This window comes from Carcharhinus amblyrhynchos, unplaced genomic scaffold (genome assembly GCF_965287045.1).
Source record: "Carcharhinus amblyrhynchos unplaced genomic scaffold, sCarAmb.v2.hapA chromosome_224, whole genome shotgun sequence".
NCBI lineage: Eukaryota > Metazoa > Chordata > Chondrichthyes > Carcharhiniformes > Carcharhinidae > Carcharhinus > Carcharhinus amblyrhynchos.
In genome coordinates, this window is record NW_027649964.1 from 117501 (window position 1) to 133199 (window position 15699).

At 43.0% G+C, this 15699-nt stretch overlaps 1 protein-coding gene across 1 annotated transcript in view; it reads left to right on the forward strand.

Moving 5' to 3' along the window:
- The window catches only part of LOC145338898 (perilipin-2-like), a 15237-nt gene extending 668 nt beyond the window's left edge, over positions 1–14569 (forward strand). Inside the window, exons 3-8 of the mRNA XM_080183295.1 lie at positions 17–212; positions 4670–4752; positions 9241–9538; positions 10773–10957; positions 11311–11445; positions 12962–14569. Coding sequence (XP_080039421.1) covers positions 17–212; positions 4670–4752; positions 9241–9538; positions 10773–10957; positions 11311–11445; positions 12962–13357 — 1293 coding nt within the window. The 3' untranslated portion in view covers positions 13358–14569. The remainder of the gene's footprint in view (positions 1–16; positions 213–4669; positions 4753–9240; positions 9539–10772; positions 10958–11310; positions 11446–12961) is intronic.
- Positions 14570–15699: the final 1130 nt, after the last annotated feature.

Sequence of the window (15699 nt, forward strand, 5' to 3'; positions counted from 1 at the left end):
TTCCTCTCTTGGTCAGAATGTGATTGTTCGGGTCTTTAACCTGCCACTTTTCAGCACTGCTTATGACATGGTGACATCTGTATACAATGTCACAAAGGACAATCACCCCTATCTGAAATCTCTGTGTGAAATGGCAGAAAAAGGAGTAATGGCCATTACATCTGTAGCTGTCACCAGTACTGAGCCAATCCTTCAGAAACTGGAACCGCAAAGTAAGAAACGGAAACTTTTTATGCTCACGTGATTCTGACCCTTCTATAATGAACACATTAAATTTGAATTAGTCTGGCAGATTCCATAATAGTCATTGGATTGCCAGGAATAAAGAGAGGCATGGTGTCTTGATGTTGTCACTGGACTAGAATCATAGAACCCCTACAGTGTAGAAGGAGGCCATTTGACTCGTCAAGTCTGCATTGACAACATTCCTCCCCAGGGCCCATAACCCCACATACTTACCCACTAATCCCTCAACGTATGCACCCCGGGACATTAAGGGGCAATTTAGCATAGCCAATGCACCTAACCCTCACATCTTTGGACTGAGAGAGGAAACCAGAACACCCAGAGGAAACCCACGCATGGGGAGAATGTGTAAACTCCACGCTGTCACCCAAGCTGGGAATTGAACCTGGGTCCCTGGTGCTATGAGGCAACAGTGCTAACCACTGTGCCACTATGCCACCCATAGGCTTGTAATCCATAAATCTATGGCACTGGATTCAAATCACATCATGGCAAATGGTGAAATTCAATCAAATTTGTGAGACATGATTTTCCATTCACAAAGCCATGCTGACTGTCCCTAATCAGTCCTTCTGTCTCAAAATACGTGTAGATCCTGTCTCCCAAAATACCTTCCAACAAGTTACCCAGCACAGACGTGAGGCTCACCAGCCTGTAATTCCCAGGTTTTTCCCTGCAGCCCTTCTTAAACAAGGGCACAACATTTGCCACCCTTCAATCTTCAGGCACCTCACTTGTAACTAACAATGATTCAAATATCTCTGCTAGGGATCCGTAATTTCCTCCCTAGTCTCCAACAATGTCCTGGGATACACTTCATCAGATCCTGGGGATTTATATACCTTGGTGTGCTTTAAGACTTCCAGCACCTCCTCCTCTGTATTATGTACACTCCACAAGACATCACTATTTATTTCCCCAAGTTCCTTAACATCCATGCTTTTCTCAGCAGTAAATACCATGAGAAATATTCATTTAAGATCTCACCCAACTCTTGTGGATCTGCACATAGATGACTTTGTTGATACTTAAAAGGCCCTACTCTCTCCCTAGTTACTCTTTTCGCTTTTATGTATTTGTAGAAGGTCTTCGGATTCTCCTTTGCCTTATCTACCCAAACAATCTCGTATCCCCTTTTTCCCTCCTGATCTCCCTCTTAACTCGACTCCTACACCCCGTATACTTTTCAAGGGATTCATTTGCTCCCAGCTGCCTATGCATGTCATGTGTCTCCTTCTTCTTCTCTCCCAGGGCCTCAATATCCCGAGTCATCCAGGGTTCCCTATTTCTACCAGCCTTGCCCTTCACAAGAGGAATGTCCTTAGCCTGAACCCTGGTTAACACACTTTTAAAAGTCTCCCACTTACCACACATTCCTTTGCCTCCCCACAGACTCCCCTAATTAACTGTTGAAAGTTCCTGCCTGATACCATCAAAATTGGCCTTGCCTCAATTCAGAACTTTATCTTTTGGGCCAGACCTATCATTCTCCATAGCTATCTTAAAACTGATAGAATAATGGTCACTGTCCCAAAGTGATCCTTCACCAACACTTCCGTCACCTGCCCTTCCTTATTTCCCAAGAGGAGGTCAAGTTTTGCCCCTCTCTAGTTGGGCTATCCACATACTGAATGAGAAATTCCTCCTCATTCAAAACATTTCTCGCCATCCAAGCTTCTAATACTATGGCTGTCCCAATCAATGTTGGGAAAGTTAAAATCCGCTATTGTTATCACCCTAATTATCTTGGAGCTATCGATAATCTCCTTACATATTTGCTCCTCAATTTCCCGCTGACTATTTGGGGGTCTATAGTACAACTCTATCAAAGTGACTTCCTCCTTCTTATCTCTTAGTTCTCCCATCTCGATTCAGTGGCTGAACTCTCAGATATGTCCCCTCTCGAGACGGCCGTGATGTTTTTCTTAATCAAAAGTGCAACTGCCGCTCCCCTCTTCCCTCCTGTTCTATCTATCCTATAGCGTCTGTGCCCTGGAACATTGAGCTGCCAGTCCTGCCCCTCCCTTAGCCATGTTTCAGTAATTGCTATAATATCCCAGTCCCATGTACCCAGTTCACCTGCCTTAACCGTCAGGCCTCTTACATTGAAATAAATTGGTGATGATCTTTGCGTCATTGGTGGAGACAGGAGAGGTTCCGGAGGATTGGAGGATTGTGGATGTGGTTCCTATGTTCAAGAAAGGGAACAGGGATAGCCCGGGAAATTAACGACCGGTGAGTCTGACCTCAGTGGTTGGTAAGTTGATGGAGAGGATTATGAGGGACAAGACTTATGAGCGTTTAGAGAAGATTAGTATGATCAGAAATAGCATGGCTTTGTCAAGGGCAGGTCGCGCCTTACGAGCCTAGTTGAGTTCTTTGAAAATGCGACCGAACACATTGACGAAGGAAGAGCGGTGGATGTGGTTTACATGGACTTCAGCAAGGCGTTTGATAAGGTCCCCCATGCAAGACTTCTTGAGAAGGTGAGAGGGCATGGGATCCAAGGGGTTTTGGCCTTGTGGATCCAGAACTGGCTTGCCTGCAGAAGGCCCGCTTAGAAAGGATAGCAGGACTAGAGGGCACAGCCTCAAGATAAGGGCGGGGGGGCAGTTTAGATCAGAGTTGAGGAGGAACTTCTTCACTCAGAGGGTGGTGAATCTCTGGAATTCTCTGCCCGTTGAAGTGGTGGAGGCTACCTCGCTAAATATATTTAAGTCACGGGTAGAAACGTTTTTGATAGACAAGGGAATTAAGGGTTACGGGGAGAAAGCGGGAAAGTGGAATTGATCCACTTCAGATTAGCCATGATCTTATTGAATGGCAGGGCAGGCTCGAAGGGCAAGATGGCCTACTCCTGCTCCTATTTCTTAGGTTCTTATGTTCAGAGAGTGGTTGTGGATGGGTCTTTTTCTGCATGGAGGTCGGTCACCAGTGGAGTGCCCCAGGGATCTGTTCTAGAACCCTTGCTGTTTGTCATTTTCATAAATGACCTGGATGAGGAAGTGGAGGGATGGGTTAGTAAGTTCACCGACGATACAAAGGTTGGTGGTGTTGTGGATAGTCTGGAGGGATGTCAGAAGTTGCAGCGTGACATAGATAGGATGCAAGACTGGGCGGAGAAGTGGCAGATGGACTTCAATGTGGATAAATGTGTAGTGGTCCATTTTGGCAGGACCAATGAGGTGAAGGAGTACAACATCAAGGGTAGAAGTCTTAGCAGTGTTGAGGAGCAGAAGGATCTTCGGTTCCGGATCCATAGGACTCTTAAATCGGCCTCGCAGGTGGAGGATGTGGTCAAGAAGGCATATGGTGTACTGGCCTTCATTAATTGAGGGATTGAGTTTAGGAGTCGGGAGGTAATGCTGCAACTTTATAAGACCCTTGTCAGACCCCACTTGGAGTACTGTGCGCAGTTCAGGTCGCCTCACTACAGGAAGGATGTGGAAGCTACTGAGAGGGTGCAGAGGAGATTTACAAGGATGTTGCCTGGATTGGGAGGCATGCCTTATGAAGATAGATTGAGGGAGCTAGGTCTCTTCTCCCTGGAGAGATGAAGGTTGAGAGGCGACCTGGTAGAGGTTTATAAAATGTTGAGAGGGATAGGTGGATTCTCGGAGGCTATTTCCCAGGGCTGAGATGGTCGCTATGAGAGGACACAGGTTTAAGGTGCTGGGAAGCAAGTACAGAGGAGATGTTAGGGGTAAGTTTTTCACTCAGAAGGTGGTGAGTGAGTGGAATCGGCTGCCGTCGGTGGTGGTAGAGGCGAACTCGTCGGGGTCTTTTAAAAGACTTCTGGATGAGTACATGGGATTTAATGGGATTGGGAGTTACAGACGGTTCTATGGCCTGGTAGGTATGGATATGATTGGTGCAACTTGTGAGCCGAAGGGCCTGTTTGTGCTGTAGTGTTCTATGTTGTAAATGCAGTTTAATCCAGACTCCCCTTGCTCTATGTCTTGCTTTTGCCTGATCTGTCTGGTACTAGAATTACTGGCACTGTCTTTACCACTGAATGTGCTCTCTTTAACTTCTGCGCTGTCCTCAGCCTTCTTTCGGGTCTGCCTTTTGCTTTGGGTCCTACCCCCTCTGTCAAACTAATTTTTGAAGTGCTAATGTTTAACCTAGTTGTGAAATGACAGTTTGCTGAGTTGCATTTTAGCTAGTTCAGTCTGTTCTATTTACACATGAATCCCTAAGGAAGTTGCTTGCTGAAAACCATGTTTAAACTCACCTTTGAACAACTGGATTGAACTTTGGAAAAGTGCTCTTTTTAGAGAGTAACCAATTCCTAAAGATTTAACCTTTTTTTGTACAGATTTGAGGTTAATCCATTATCTTTGTTAATTGCAGTAAATGCTTGATATTCTTTAGTTGACAAGTTTTTGAAGTTTTAACGCTACTTTGTTTCCAACTTTTTTAGTTGCATTTGCAAACGGTTATGCTTGCAATGGACTAGACAAAATTGAGCAGAAACTGCCTTTTCTTCATCAACGAACTGATCAGGTATATTGCATTATTTTGGCAATGTTACAATAACAATCAAATCAGCTTAGACAAAATCAATGCTTGTTCACTTGGCATTAATACCTGAGATTTTCATTTTTGTCTAGTTATATGCGGCGAGGGAGGATTATGGGGGCAGAGGGCGCTACATCTAATTTGCTTTAGCATTTCTGTGAAGAGACATGCTGCTGCATTTTGTCTTGCACTGACCAAGACAGATGCAAGAAAACCTAATTTCAAAGGGAGCAGCAATTCGTACATGAGAAGGGGTGCTGATTGGTTGGCACTGGTTGAGACATTGTCATGGAGAATGCAATCAGTGCTAACTTACCAAACAATCCACACCTTTTTCTCATGCAGTACAAATCATAGAAACATAGAAAATAGGTGGAAGGGTAGGCCACTTGGCCCTTTGAGCCTATGCTATCATTCAATATGATTATGGCTGATCATGCATCTTCAGTACCCCATTTACACTTTCTCTCCACACCCTTTCAGCCCTTCAGCCACAAGGGCCACGTCCAGCTCCCTCTTGAATATATCTAACAAACTGGCCCCAACAGCTTTCTACGGTAGAGAATTCCACAGGTTCACAACTCTGAGTGAAGAAGTTTTTCCTCATCTCAGTCCTGAATGGCTTACTCCTTATTCGTTGAGTATGGCCCGGAGTTCTGGACTTCCTCAACATCAGGAATATTCTTCCTGCATCTAGCCTGTCCAGTCTCATCAGGATTTTATGTTTCTATGAGATCCCCTCTTACTTTTCTAAATTGCAGTGAGTACATGCGCAATCGAGCCAATCTCTTGAACTCACTGGGACAGACGCAATAATTGCTTTCTTTTAATAAAAATCAACTGGATAACTGCTTCTGGAGCAAATTGGGAGTGTTTCTGATTCTGTAATTGTTATGGGGGATTTTAACTTTACTAATATTGATTGGAATTGTTATAGCTCTGGCTCGTTACAGGGGTCAGTTTTTGTGCAAAGTGTGCAGGAAGGTTTTTTGACTCAGTATGTAGATAGGCCAACTAGAGGTGAGGCTATATTGGATTTGGTGCTGGGAAATGAGCCAGATCAGGTGTTGGATTTGGAAGTTGGTGTGCATTTTGGTGATAGTGACCACAATTCGGTTACGTTCACCTTAGTGATGGAAAGGGATAGGCATGAACCTCGGGCCAGTGGTTTTAGCTGGGGGAAGGGTAATTATGAGGCTATTAGGAGAGAATTAGGAAACATAGGTTGGACTAGGAGATTACAGGGATTGGGAACGTCCGAAATGTGGAGTTTTTTCAAGGAGCAGCTACTGCGAGTCTGTGATAGGTATGTCCCTGTCAGGCTAGGTGGAATTGGTAAGGCTAGGGAACCGTGGTGCACCAAAAAAGTTGATTCGTTGGTTAAAAAGAAAAAGGAGGCTTATGTTCGGATGAGACGTGAGCACTCGGATAGTGCACTAGAGAGCTTTAGATTGGCTAGGAGGGAGTTGAAGAGCGAGCTAAGAAGGGCTAAAAGAGGACATGAGAAGACTTTGGCTGATAGGGTTAAGGAGAATCCTAAGGCGTTCTATAGGTATGTCAAGAACAGAAGGTTGGTTAGGGCAAGGTTAGGGCCAGTTATAGACGGAAGAGGGAAGTTATGTGTGGAACCGGAGGAGATTGGTGAAGCATTGAACCAATATTTCTCTTCGGTGTTCACGCAGGGGGACATGGATATAGCTGAGGAGGACACTGGGTTGCAGGGGAGTAGAATTGACAGCGTTACAGTTGATAAGGAGGATGTGCTGGATATTCTGGAGGGTCTGAAAATAGATAAGTCCCCTGGTCCGGATGGGATTTACCCCAGGATTCTCTGGGAGGCAAGAGAAGTGATTGCAGAGCCTCTGGCTCTGATCTTCAGGTCGTCGTTGGCCTCTGGTATAGTACCAGATGATTGGAGGTTAGCGAATGTTGTCCCATTGTTTAAGAAGGGGAACAGAGACTTCCCCGGGAATTATAGACCGGTGAGTCTCACTTCTGTTGTGGGCAAGGTTTTGGAAAAAATTATTAGGGATAGGATTTATAGTTATTTGGAGAGTAATGAGTTGATTGGAGATAGTCAGCATGGTTTTGTGGCGGGTAGGTCGTGCCTTACTAACCTTATTGAGTTTTTTGAGAAAGTGACCAAAGAGGTGGATGGGGGTAAGGCAGTGGACGTGGTGTATATGGATTTTAGTAAGGCGTTTGATAAGGTTCACCATGGTAGGCTTCTGCACAAAATGCAGATGTATGGGATTGGGGGTGATCTAAGGAACTGGATTAGGAATTGGCTAGCGGATAGGAGACAGAGGGTAGTGGTTGACGGTAAATATTCATCATGGAGTTCGGTTACAAGTGGTGTGCCTCGGGGATCTGTGTTGGGGCCACTGCTGTTTGTGATTTTTATTAATGATCTGGATGAGGGTATAGTTGGGTGGATCAGTAAATTTGCTGATGACACCAAAGTCGGAGGTGTGGTAGATAGTGAGGAAGGGTGTCATAGTTTGCAGGAAGACTTAGACAGGTTGCAGAGCTGGGCCGAGAGGTGGCGGATGGAGTTTAATGCAGAGAAATGTGAGGTAATTCACTTTGGTAGGAATAACAGATGTGTTGAGTATAGGGCTAACGGGAAGACTTTGAATAGTGTGGAGGAGCAGAGGGATCTAGGTGTATGTGTACATAGATCCCTGAAAGTTGGGAATCAAGTAGATAAGGTTGTTAAGAAGGCATACAGTGTCTTGGCGTTTATTGGTAGGGGGATTGAATTTAGGAGTCGTAGCGTTATGTTGCAACTGTACACAACTCTGGTGCGGCCGCACTTGGAGTATTGTGTGCAGTTCTGGTCCCCACATTATAGGAAGGATGTGGAGGCTTTGGAGAGGGTGCAGAGGAGGTTTACCAGGATGTTGCCTGGTATGGAGGGGAGATCCTATGAGGAGAGGCTGAGGAATTTGGGGTTGTTTTCGCTGGAAAGAAGGCGGCTAAGAGGGGACCTTATTGAAACATATAAGATGATTAGAGGTTTAGATAGGGTGGATAGTGATAGCCTTTTTCCTCTGATGGAAAAATCTAGCACGAGGGGGCATGGCTTTAAACTAAGGGGGGGTAGTTATAGGACAGATGTCAGGGGTAGGTTCTTCACCCAGAGGGTGGTGAGGGATTGGAATGCCCTGCCTGCTGCAGTTGTAAATGCGCCTAGTTTGGGGGCGTTTAAGAGGTCTGTGGACAGGTTTATGGACGAAAAGGGATTGGTTTAGGTTAGTGGGTCATTGTTGTTGTTTTTTTTTAACTGGTCGGCGCAACATCGTGGGCCGAAGGGCCTGTTCTGCGCTGTAATGTTCTATGTTCTATGTTCTTGGTATTTTTATCCCTTGGGAAATCGCAATTTCTGTGAAGTACAATGTTAGTTAATAATGTTCAATCCTACATTTAGAATCATAGAATCCCCCCAGTGCACAAGGAGGTCTTTTGGCCCATCGAGCCTATACCAACAATAATCCCGACCAAGCCCTATCCCTGTAACCCCATGTATTCACCTTGCTAGTCTACCTGACAAGGGGCAATTTACCACGGCCAATCCACCTAACCTGCACATCTTTGGAGTGTGGGATGAAAGCGGAACATCCGGAGGAAACCCACGCAGACACATTGAGAACATGCAAACTCCACGCAGTCAGCCGAGGCCAGAACTGAGCCTGGGTCCCTGACGCAGTGCTTAGGGGTGATCTTCTGGAGGTCTATAAAATAATGAGGGGCACAGATCAGCTAGATAGTCAACATCTTTTTCCAAAGGTAGGGGAGTCTAAAACTAGAGGCATAGGTTTAGGGCGAGAGGGGAGAGATACAAAAGGATCCAGAGGGGCAATTTTTTCACACAGAGGGTTGTGAGTGTCTGAAACAAGCTGCCAGAGGTAATAGTAGAGGCGAGTATAATTTTGTCTTTTAAAAAGCATTTAGACAGTAACATGGATAAGTTGGGTACAGAGCAATATGGGCCAAATGCAGGCAATTGGGACTAGCTTAATGGTTTAAAAAGAAGGGTGGCATGGACAAAATGGGTTGAAGGGCCTGTTTCTATGCTGTAAACCTCGATGACTCTATAGTGATGAGATCATAGGCTCTTAAGATGAGACAAAAGAGGGAGGAATTACAGCCGAGGATGAGACAAGTCTAATATGATCTTTTAGCAAGCTGAAACAAAGGGAAAGGGGCAGATGTATTTAATTCAAAGAGACGGCTAGAATTACAGCATGGTGATTTCAAATTAAAACAAATGTATCAGGTGAATTACTCTGCATTGGAAGCTGAAAACTATTACGTCAAGCACAAACATTGAGAAAATGGTGACCACCACACGGTGACAAGAATGCAGCGTTGATAGTAATGTGATTGTGTTAAATGCAGAACAAACTCATTTCCTGTGTCTTGGACTAAACTTGTAACAAGCCCTGTGAGCTCTGGCCATTTTGTTAACAGGTTGTTGCTAATGCAAAGGATGCGGTCGTTACTAAAGTATCTGATGCCAAAGATGTTATAACCTATGCTGTTACTGGTGCCAAGGAGACTGTGACAAATAAAATTACCGGGGTAGTGGATAAAACAAAAGAGACTGTCTACGAAAGTATTGAAATGACCAAAGCTGTGGTGAATGGCAGCATGAACCACATACTTGAGTTGCATATAGCTAAGGTGTTCAGCAATGGAGTAAGTTCTGCCTTGATCACTTCTGAAGTGCTCGTGGATCATTATCTACCCCTGACGGAAGATGAACAAGGTGAGAAAAAGTATTTTTACTCCCAAATAAAACCTTGTTTATGACTTCCAAATTCTCTTTCAGATTTTGAGATTAGTTCTGCTGGTCTCTTTTTGGCAGGAAGTTACTTGCATTCTCCAATTCAGTTGTAGCAGCATTAATATGTGTGCCTAATTTGGATTGAAATTGTTGGTGTCTAATTAATTGGCCAGGACCAACACAAGGCTGGAGTACTGTAACTTTGATATATAGACAAGTTGAACTTTGTTAAGGTCAGAGAATGCATAATAGCTGGAGAAGTTTGATACACTGATCCATTTAATACTTTTCAATTGGGTACAGTTAACTGATGTAATAAATGATTTTCCTGAACTTCATGCATGTTTCTAATCTGGTCCAAAACGTCAAGAAAAACTTAAAATGCGTCTAGTTACAAAATGCATTCTATTTTAATTTCTACTGTTTGGAAAATTTGTTCCTGTTTAATTGAGTCTTGTTTTAAGTGTCACTCTGGAATTGCATCTGGAAAACATAACTTTAAAATATCCACTGCTAACGTCTCGAAGGTCTCGACGGAGGCATTTAAAATCTCTCTGCAGCTGGTAGGTGTGCAGAGAATTAGGGCAAGAATTCTTCATGATTCAAGTGAAGGACATATCCCTGAAAGATGCTGCAAAAATTCAGTGTCACTACTGTCCCTTGTCCAGGCAGCTGCTGGAGATTCTGCTGATCTGAGCAACCAGCAGTCATTCACTAGTTTCAGAATATATGCTCCCTGCTCCTCTGTCTAGTGTCAAACTTAATAGTGAATGTTGACTTGCAATGATTTGGTTTTGGTAACTTTTTCAAATGCCTTCAGCTGAGATGCAATGTTTGTACTAGGTGCAGGCAGAACTAATCAGGATGCTGTTTAAAAGTGGTTGCAAAATTGCATTTTTCCAATCTAATAAAGTTAATGGATGTTGTTATTGTGAGTGAGTCAGGTAACCTTGCTATGATTTTTGAGACACTGAATTCCATGGAACTATGATGGAAATAAATAAATCTCATGTTCAAGATGGGTAACAAAACTGCTCTTTCTGCTGGCTAGTCACTTCCTAACAATAACATAGCTTGGGTAGATATGAAAACTCCTTATGTGCTCGCTGCGTCCATGTCACATCTTGCCAGCCTTTGAGATTATCAGTATAGTGTTGAACTAGATCATAATCAGACTACAGCTATAAAATATGTATTTTTAAATTTGTATTTGCAGCTAAAGAAACCAAGAGAATTGATGGATTTGAAGTTGACCCTCTGAACCAGAGTTTTTTTGACAGGCTGGGATCACTTTTTACCAAAGTGTACCAGCGATCCTATCAGCAGGCCATTGTTAAAGTTCATAACGCTAAGCAACGTGGTCAAGAAGCAATTTCTCAGCTGCGCCATACCATTGTTCTGGTGAGTGCACAACTTGCTGTGTTTGACTAATTCAGACATGACTAGCGAAATCACCTCTGATTCAGCTTGCTAAAAATGTAAAACTCTACAATTTCACTGCAAAAGGAACTGTTTGAGCACTTTAATGTTTAGTTTAGAATTTATTTGGTGTTTGCGAATCTCAATTTCAAGGGAAGTCTACCTGTTGCAGTACTCGGGTTAACGCTTCGTGTGTGTAAAATGAAATACTGATGTTTTGGTGATTGTTTTTGTATATATTATGTACTGGTGGCCATGTTAAATATCCACATTAAGTCCTGTACCTACGCCAAGATGCAATGCACAATCACAAAATCCTGTTCTTGGTGTTGCAGATAGAGTATGCCAGTAAAAATATCAGCACAGCAAACAAAAAAATTCATGATGCTCAGAATAAACTATACTGGACATGGGTAGAATGGAGAAAGTCTAGTCTGGAAAATGAAGATTGTGAATCTCATGCAGAAGAGGTAAGTTTGCAAGCTGTAGCAGTCTTTTTTAAATGAGGGGGAGGCGGTGGTCACTGGACCAGGAATCCAGGACCCACGTTTGAATCCCACAATGGCAGATGGAGAAATTTGAAATCAGTAGAAATCTAGAATTAAAAATCTAATGGCCGTGAAACCATTGTCAATTGTAAAAACCCATCTAGTTCACTGACATCCTTTTGGGAAAAAATATGCATTCCTACCAGGTCTGGCCTCGACTAGATGTGATCCAGACCCACAGTAATGCGGCGGACTCATAACTGCTCTCTGAAAAGGCCTCACGAACCATTCCGTTCAAAGGCAATTGGGGATAGGCAATAAATGCTGGCCCTGCCAGTGACACCCACATTCTGTGAATGAATAAAAAAAAGTTACAGTCCTGATGATGTGTAAATTTTCAATTTGTTTTTAACCATCTTTATGATTCATTCATTGTATCATACATTTTAAAACTTAAAAGCAACTTAGTATGCAAAATCAAGAAGGAAAAGGCCAGCTAATCTGTCAAGTGTTCTATTCTTGCTAGTTGAAACTATGTGGCTAGTTGCATCTTGCTACCCCCAGCAACCACGTAATTTGAAATAGTTCAAAACCAAACAGCTATATAGAATCATAGAATCCCTGCAATGCCAAACAGGCCATTCGGCCCATCGAGTCTGCACTCTCTGACAGCACCTTACTCAGGCCTCTCCTCTGCCCCATCCCTGTAACTCCACATATTTAGCATGGTTAATCCATTTAACCTGCATATCTTTGGATCTATAGGAGGGGAAAGTACTCTAGGAAATTTCCTCTTCATACTCTCAGGAGGCCTAATCTAGTCCAGGAGATTGCATAGATCAAGTGTTCTCAGACACTTGTCTTTCACGTGATGTGATTTCTGTCCTAGTCTAGCTCCTTTATTGAAAGTGGAACCCGCACCTATCATGCAATTGTTTCAACTAGCAAGAATAGAACACTTGACAGATTAGCTGACCTTCTCCTTCTTGATTCTGTCCTAGTCTAGCTCCTTTTTTGAAAGTGGAACCCGCACCCATCACACAATTGTTACAATGCGTAGCAAGGCCATTTGGCCCATTTTGTCTGTCCCAGCTCTCCAAACAAGCATGATGACTTAGTGCCATTCCCCTGCACATTATTTCTATTCAAGTAATCATCTAATGCACTCTTAAATAGGCTCACTATTCTCTGCAGCAAAAATCACCTACCATCCAGTCAATTCCTATTTTTGCACAATTTAAACTTGTGTACCCTGTTCTTCTGATCTGCTAAACTACATTAAACTATTACTAGTGATGCTGCTGCTGAAGTCCACACTGCTCAATAAATACTGATGACCCAATCAGCCAGAATAGCTGAAGTTCTTTAAGCTGGAAATTATTTCTCATGGCTTTTCTATGGACTCCTTCTGAGGCTATAGCATCATGATGTGAGAGGAGGGTGCAGATAAATCCAGCAAAAAGCTCTCCTCAAATATAACTTTTTTTTCTTTATATAGCAAATTGAATCTCGTTCTCTGGCTATTGCTCAGCATCTTAGTCAACAATTACAGACAACGGGGCTTGTGCTTGTGAGCATCATTCAGGGTTTACCACAGAATATTCAAGAACAGGCTCACTCTCTAAATCTTTTGGCACGAGAGATGTACCTCACATTCAAGAATAAAACATCCTTCAAAGAACTTTCTAGCCAGATTCTCTGCACAAGCAAGGATCAACTCTCTAAAATGAAAGACTCACTGGATGGAGTGATGGACTACCTGGTGAATAACACGCCTCTGAATTGGCTGGTGGGTCCCTTTTACCCACAACTGAACGGGTCCCAGCAGGAAAGGGACACTGAGCCCTCAGAAGAGAAACAATCTGAGCAGCTGCACAGTTGTCATGATGCCTAAACATCCATAGTTTTTGTTCTTTTGCAACATCAATTTCTGTTTTAATCACTTAAGATGGGAAGGGGATCAAACACAAATTATTGATAGTGGTAGAGCATTCCCTCTTTAGGAAGCTTCTTGAAGTTTGAATTTCATTATATATGCACTTAACCCTGTGGCTGCTCAATTTTTCAGACTGATCTTTCTGACTCCGATTGGCAGAGTTAGCGGTTTTTTTGCTGGGAATTTTAATATTCCTGGTTTTACTAAAGATAGAAGGAAATGTTAACATTCTAAAGTAACTGCTATTAAACTTGTTGCGAGATGTTAAACCACTAATTAGAGATATAAATTTCTTCAGAAGATTAGTAGAATGCCAAGTTATTTAAACATAATTACTTATTTTGTACATTGATGTAATATTGCCTTTCCCTACCCTGCCTTAACCCAGGCTTATATTACTGCAGCCTCGATGATTCTAATATTCATTTGGCTGATATCTGCCCTCATCCTTTATTAAACCTGAGTTCAACCCAGATTCTGCTGCTCTAAGCCCTATTCACTTATTATTGCTAGAACTACGTTAACCCCTGGTCTGGCAATACTTCCGATTTCAAATTCTCATTGACCCAGATTATCTAGCCTAGAGACCAGACGTACAACCTAAGGTGGGTGTTAGGACTCCACAAAATTCCTGACACGTTGACCTCTGACGGTATTGCCCTGGAAGTTTAAACTTGCAACAGGTAATTTTCCAGCTCCCAGGATCTGCTCTGAATATTTTCAACTCCAGACAACGGGCAGTTCCGACTACCCAGGGAATGTTAGTCTGAAAAGTCCTGGCCAAACTACAGAAACCTGACTACCTCTTAATGCCACTACCCTCCCACCCACCCACACCCCTACCCCCACTGGATCCTGGTACTGAAAAAAGGTATCTTCTGCACTGATGTGTTTTGCAGGTCTGTGTGTGTGTGTGAATCCTTGCAATGAGCAAGTTGTATTGGCTGTTACATCAGAATTTGGACTCTGGAGTAAATGTGTGGTTAACTGATTAGCATTCGAAGTGCACAAACATATTCAAATCCCTGCATAGCCATATCCATTCCCATCTCAGAAGCCGTATTGTCCATGAACTCTGTCTTCAATTCTTTCTTTTGAAAATGTGCAATTTTGTCTGTTTTACCACTGCTGATTAATGCTGCGATTATAATAAAGTATTGAAAATGCTCAGCAGTTCTCAGGGTATCCGTAGAGGGAGAAACCAGAGTAACATTTTAAATCCAAGTATAACTTCCAAACTGAAGGAAGGTAGAAATATGATGATGTTTGTCTGTCAGAGCGGAAGGAGAAAACAGAAGTCGGAAATCAGGTAGAGGGCGGAAGAGATTAAATGACAAGGATATCACGGTACAGTGATAATGATGGTAGTAAATTCAAAGTATCTGGCAAGAGTGAGCGTAAATACTACAATAATGATCAGTAAGAAAGCAAAAATATGAAAAACAAGATTCAAATTGGCACATGGCAAAAAGAATTGAAACAAAAAGAAGAGTTCATGGCTAGCTGCAAGAAGACAGAGGGTGGCGGTTGATGGAAAATATTCATCCTGGAGTTCAGTTACTAGTGGTGTACCACAACGATCTGCTTTGGGGCCCCTGCTGTTTGTCATTTTTATAAATGACCTGGATGAAGGTGTAGAAGAATGGGTTAGTAAATTTACGGATGACCCTAAAGTCAGTGGAGTTGTGGACAGTGTGAAAGGACGTTGTAGGTTACAGGGGGACATACATAAGCTGCAGAGCTGGGCTGAGAGGTGGCAAATGGAGTTTAATTCCGAAAAGTGTGAAGTGATTCACTTTGGAAGGCGTAACAGAAATGCAGAGTACTGGGGTAATGATAAATTACTTGGTAGTGTGGATGACCAGAGGGATCTCAGTGTTCACGTACTTAGATCCTTGAAAGTTGACACCTAGATTGATAGGATTGTTAAGAAGGCGTACAGTATGTTAGCTTTTATTGGTAGAGGGATTGAGTTTAGGAGCCATGAGGTCATGCGGCAGCAGTACAATACCCTGGTGCGGCCGCACTTGGAATATTGCATACAGTTCTGGTCGCCACATTGTAGGAAGGATGTGGAAGTATTGGAAAGGGTGCAGAGGAGATTTATTGGGATGTTGCCTGGGATGGTGGAAAGGTCTTATGAGGAAACGCTGAGGGACATGAGGCTGTTTTCTTTACAGAGAAGAAGGTTAAGAGGTGATTTAATAGAGGCACATAAGACGATCAGAGAATTAGATACGGTGGACAGTGTGAACCTTTTTCCTCGGATGGAGATGGCTAGCACGAGAGGACATAGCTTT